Source organism: Chaetura pelagica, unplaced genomic scaffold (assembly GCF_000747805.2).
Source record: "Chaetura pelagica isolate M959 unplaced genomic scaffold, ChaPel_1.0 scaffold343, whole genome shotgun sequence".
Taxonomy (NCBI): Eukaryota; Metazoa; Chordata; class Aves; order Apodiformes; family Apodidae; genus Chaetura; species Chaetura pelagica.
Window position 1 is genome coordinate 1,260,442 of NW_009952873.1, and position 5,540 is coordinate 1,265,981.

At 47.1% G+C, this 5,540-nt stretch overlaps 1 protein-coding gene across 1 annotated transcript in view; it reads left to right on the top strand.

Annotated features, from left to right (window-relative positions):
• The window catches only part of IQSEC3 (IQ motif and Sec7 domain 3), a 26,251-nt gene extending 22,992 nt beyond the window's left edge, over positions 1-3,259 (top strand). Inside the window, exons 8-11 of the mRNA XM_009995191.1 lie at positions 1,350-1,511; positions 2,304-2,396; positions 3,058-3,101; positions 3,185-3,259. Coding sequence (XP_009993493.1) covers positions 1,350-1,511; positions 2,304-2,396; positions 3,058-3,101; positions 3,185-3,259 — 374 coding nt within the window. The remainder of the gene's footprint in view (positions 1-1,349; positions 1,512-2,303; positions 2,397-3,057; positions 3,102-3,184) is intronic.
• The last annotated feature ends 2,281 nt before the right edge of the window (positions 3,260-5,540 follow it).

Here is a 5,540-nt window from a genome sequence, read left to right on the forward strand (position 1 = left end):
GGTGCAGTCAGAGGGGCTGCACACCAGTCCCAGGCAAGCATGGCTGATGCCCACTGGATTTTTTTGTTAGCACCTACGGGACATACTGGAAGGAAAGAAGACTGTAGCAGCACTGTGGCTATCCTAAGTTTTTTACATCCTCTCCCTCTTGGCAGTCTGAGTCACTCTCTCCCCTACCCTTTGAAACGTGCAGAGTCTTGCACATTCCTGCATGTACAAAAGAATCCTTCATAACTGAGCATCCCCAGGAGGCACCATCAGAGCCGTGATCAGCTTTGAGGGGTATTGTGATTATCCCAGGAGTCCCCTGCAGAGACAGAAAAGCAGACATGCTAAAGAGCTTATGATTTGAACAGATGAGATGGGCAAAGGGTGGGAAAGGGGGCCTGGGACACAAACAGGGAGAGCTGAGGGCTGGCAGCAAATAGCAAGTTGGTCCTTTGACTTATTTGGTAAAGACTGATGAAGGAAAAGTGGGGAAGGAAGGCAGATGCAGGAACAGTGGAGGAGAAGAGAAAGTGGGACAGGGGAAGAGAGAAACTAAATGTAGAGAAAAGTGAGAGGGAAGGAGAAAAGGGTTGAGAAAAAGATGGAGAAATTCCAGTCACCATTGAAGCAAGTTCTCTGCATGCCCTTGTTCTCCTGCTTCTGCTGGCTGAATATCCAGGCACCACCTCTCTGCACTCAACCTGATCTTTAAAACACAAGGCCTTTTGTTGTGGTATCTTCGCTCTCTGGATATGTCCCTTCATCTACATTCCCATGTGTTTTGCCTGTTGAGCAGTACCAAGTGGAGGCCTACAAACCCATATCTTTCTCTTTACCATTCTCTCTGCACAGCACAATGACCTCCCTACCCATGCTGTGCTAACATCCCTGCCATGCTCTCTGCTGCTGGAAGTGGACACTGGGGAGAAGTACTGCCATTGTGGATGTTAATGGCTGTTCTGGCTTTGACTCCAGGAGCCAACCTTTCCTGCTGCATCTCCCACAGGAGAAAAAGTGTTATTGGCATCTTATATACATTTACTCCTCCACAGATTGCAGTCCTACCTCTGTGCTCAGGTTTTGGGAGCCAGTGTTGCACTAAGTGTACCTAAGAGCTAGAGTGTTCTGTTTTTGGCAGTGCTGTGGTGCTGGTGGCACTTGCCTTGCTGCTGCAGCTTGGCCATCCTATTCCCTTGGAGAGCTGCAATGTGCAGGGTCCTACAGTTTGCAGTATCACAAAGTCTAACTGTGGCATTCTTTTGAACTCTGGTTGGAAAGACTCTGTCCTGTACCAAAGCAGTCAACTGCTCCAGCAAGAATGCCTAACATCTCTTTATTTTGTTGACTCATCTTCTTTGCAGATTACCCCCATGGCATCACGCTGGTGACACCAGTTTCAGGCTCAGAGAAAAAACAGATACTACACTTCTGTGCTCTGGGTGCTGAGGAAATGCAGAAGTTTGTGGAAGATCTGAAAGAGTCAATAGCAGAAGTGACAGAACTGGAGCAGATAAGAATCGAGTGTAAGGACCTCTAAGAAAATTCACACTCCAATACCATCCCACTGCATGTGTCTACAAGGGAGAAAGCGTAAAGGAAATGGATTCTTCAGGAACAGTGGGAAAGGGGATGAGTAGCACAACTCTGCACAGGATTGTTCTTGTGTTCACCAATAAGATGAAGAAGCAGTCAGACTCTGTGACCACTCACCAGCAGGAGAAAATGAAGAACTTAACTGCTTATGATGCTTATTGAGCAGGGTGTATGATACAGTGGGCTGGAATAGTGAAGCTTATAGACTGTCAGGCCCAGAAGACTCTTCTATACTCCCATACTCCTTTGACTATCCAAATATGATCTGTAGATAGCTGGGAAGTACAGGAGGGGTACAGCAGAGTTATCCTTCACTTCAGGAATGTCTGTACTGTGTCCCTCTGTGGCCTGTCTTACACATATTAGATGTCCATGGAGCTTTTGATGGCTTTTAAATATATAAACTGAGGAGCCAAAGTAGCTCAGCATCAGTGGTCCTCTCCTGTGCAGCAATAACATATTGTGTATAAACACAGGTCATACATAGAAGGTCATGTGGAGATATACAAATTCCTGCACACCTCAAGTCTCTAGTTTCCATTTTTTGTTTGGTTTTGTTTGTTGTTTTTTTTCTTGACTGTATGTCTCTCCCTCCCTTCTTGACACACTTGTAATTTTCTTGCATTAATTCTCCTTGCAGACTTCCCATGTTGCTCCTTCATTATGCTGGTGTCCTTCTCTCCATCCCTCTCCTCATTCACTTTTGTATGTCTGTCTTGCAGGGGAGCTGGAGAAACAGCAAGGGGCAAAGACTCTCTCATTGAGAACCAATGGAGCCCAGATGGAACTGCAGTCTAAGCAGGGCTCTCCAACAGGTGAGAGGAAACCCAGCTTCTCTTCATCAAGCAATGCTGCCTTTGCAAATATGTTCTCATTGATTCCTGTGAGAATAACTGCAAAAATAAATTATCAGCTTTTTAATTTCCCTTTGCCTTGAGAAAATAATGAAAATATGAGGACATATGTGCTCTTCAAATACCCTAGAAAAGCCATTAAAGTCTCATTACCCAGTCTGTAGCTGTAATATTGAGCAAAGAGGCATTACTTATGGAGCAGAGGTAACATCTTGAGAAGTGGCCTACTTTTTCTTCCCTAAACTGGTGCAACACAGTAACTGCACTATCAGCTTTCTCCAGCCTCTTCACCCGACACTTTGGACCAGCCTGTGTTACCAAAGGCTTTGTGTCCATTCATGCCTTGGCTTGTATGCCAGCAAAAATCAATTGCAGAGGTGAGTGGCTGCCAACTCACTAGAATGCCAGGGAGATCAGGACCTAAGGATAGGTCCCCAAAGGGGTCTCCCCCTGGCCCACTCAGCAGCTATCAGATTGCAAGAGGATCTGGATTTGTTCTTGCAGTGAAGAGTCTTATTTGGTCCTGTACCTCTCCCTTTAGCTTTCCAGTCCATGTTATAAGGGCCAGCTCTTGCTTAGAGATACAGATCTCCTGATTGAGATATTTTGTTCTGTTTCAAAGGCAAGAAGGATCTTGGGGAGAAGGTCTCGGACAGCACAGTGGAGGTAAGTAGAGTGCAGAGCAGCTGAGGTAAGTAATTCTCTCTCACTTCAGCTCTTCTCACATTCTCTGTTGTTTCTTTTCTCAGGTTTTAATCAATGCCTCCCCAGCCAGACTGACAATTTTACCAATTTCCAGAGATACAATTAAAAGTTACTGCTAGGACGGGTAATACAACTTTCAAATCCAAACTAAACTTCAAAGCATTTTCAATCCGTTTTTATAACTGTAACATCCCTCATGGACCAAGCTCCCAAACGCTGTAGACTAACCCACCCCACTGCTTATGGGGAGACTGAAAACCCCACTAAAGACTTCCCTGACATGCTAACTCCATGCAGCATCACATGCGAATTCCCTGCAGCCCAGCTTTCCTGCACAATCTCTGCAGCTCTGTCTCTCCCTTCCCCCTTGAAGGGGATTAAGCATGGCCTTTGGATACCAGAGGCTTTCCCTAGAGCTTCACCTTCCTAGGCAGGGAGCTTGGCTGTCCTGTGTACAGCTGTCTTTGCAGGGATGTCTAGCATCCAGTGAGTTGCCTGTTTCTTCACAGACATCCATACTCCCACTGCCTGTGAGGAAACAGGAAAATGCTATCTTCACACCAAAAATCTTATCTACTACTTCCTACTCTCTCCCTGTCCAGAATATCTCCATTGTCTCGAATTTACCCTTTTCCAAAGTAGTTCTTTCCCCTCTTGTCATATTATATTTACTTGAAGAGTTCAGCTTCTCTGTGGGGAGTGGATGCTGCTTCTTTTCCCTGAAGAGCACCCTGTTTCCCTCCAGGCACAACCTTCCTGAGGAAGGTGCCTCTCCCAGCCAATTTCCTATTCCTGTTGGGAGGATTGTGTCCTTGTGGAGAATGGTTTTCATGTATCCTAATGTCATTGGTACTTCATGGCCCAGCAACCAGTGTTTTGTCCTATGGGGTGTTCCACTGCCTGAATAAATACTGATACAATATTATGTCCTACTGTGCAGTGAGTCTGAGCACCCCCCATGCTTGAGTAGGGACAAACAGCTCATCCTTGTTCCAGCATGATGGGAAGCTTGTCCACTCCACAGCTTCTCAACTGCTGGCAATGCTGTCGAGCATGCCAGACCATCAGGACACCCCTACTGTCCCATCTGCCCACCTGTACCCTTGCCTAGCTGGAAGTGCCATGCCAATCTGTAAGCACTTGTTTCCTTCCCAGAGTATGTCACTTGACTGACATTCTATTTTGAGCTGTCAACTTTGCTTTGGTTTGGGGTCTCCATCAGCCAGTGTCCTTGCCAGGAGGAACTAGAGCTTCACCCACCATTCAGGAAGCACCATTTTCCTGCTGTGCTTCCCCCCCGCCAGGTACCTCCATTCCAGGTCAGCTCCTCCTTTTCAAACTGGACTCAGTGATCTCACTTATTTGACTCCATTATCAGCATCTCTCTCTGAGGACCCTGATGACCTCCTGCTTCCCTTCCCCCTTTCAGCTGCCCAAGTAATACTCTGCCAGCAGAGGAGCATTACCATTTATTTGAGATTATCTAATCTGCTGCCATTTCATCATTAATTTCTTTTATCATCATATGAGCTAGATGGGCATTTTTTCTTTCTTTTTTCTTTCTTTGAAAATCATTTCCTTTCACTGGCAAACCATCAAATGGATCAGAGGGAGCTGCCTTTTGCTAGAGAATGTCAGATTTCTGCTTTTTCCTTTGTAAACAGCTTAGCCAGTCATGTGGTGTACCTTCCTACTCAGAAAGGCAGGGAGCTGGGAAAGGCTTGAGTCTGTCTCTCTCTCTATCTCAGATTCAGCTGCTGAATTTCGTTTTACTGAAGCTTTCAACCTCGATTATCTGAAACCTTGCCGTCCGGTGCCCCTCTGCTTTTTGCTGGTGGGGACAAGGACATGACCTACGAGGTCTGTTCATTACCATGAGAATTCACTGAGGCCCCCACTTGCAGGGGTGCCTCGCGTTCCCTGCGCCGTTTGGATAATCAAGGTTGCGCGGCATTTGGGAACGCCGGCCCTGCCGTCTTTCGCGTGATGGAAAGGACAGGAGCACTTAGGCCTAGATGGGGATGACAGGGCTATTGAAGGGGGCTTTACAGCCAGGAGCTGTGCCTATTTTTTTTGTGTGTTTTATTTATTTTTGAGTGGGGGGAGGGCTCCTGCATGCGAGGCCGGCTGGTGGCGGGGGCTCAGGGCAGCCAGTAGCAGCAGATGGGAAAAGTCTTGTAACATTTAATGCTTCTTTGGCTGTTTCTAAACTAGGTGTCAATTCACAACAGGCTTCAAACGTACCAGCACAACTCCGCCCTGGGGCCCGAGAGTGGAATGCAGCCCAGCACGCGTCTTAACGCGCCTCGGGAGCAGCTGGAGACAGCGCTCGTGCCCTCGCACCCCGCCTCGGCGGGGACACTTGTACAGTGCCAGCAGATTGTCAAAGTCATCGTCCTG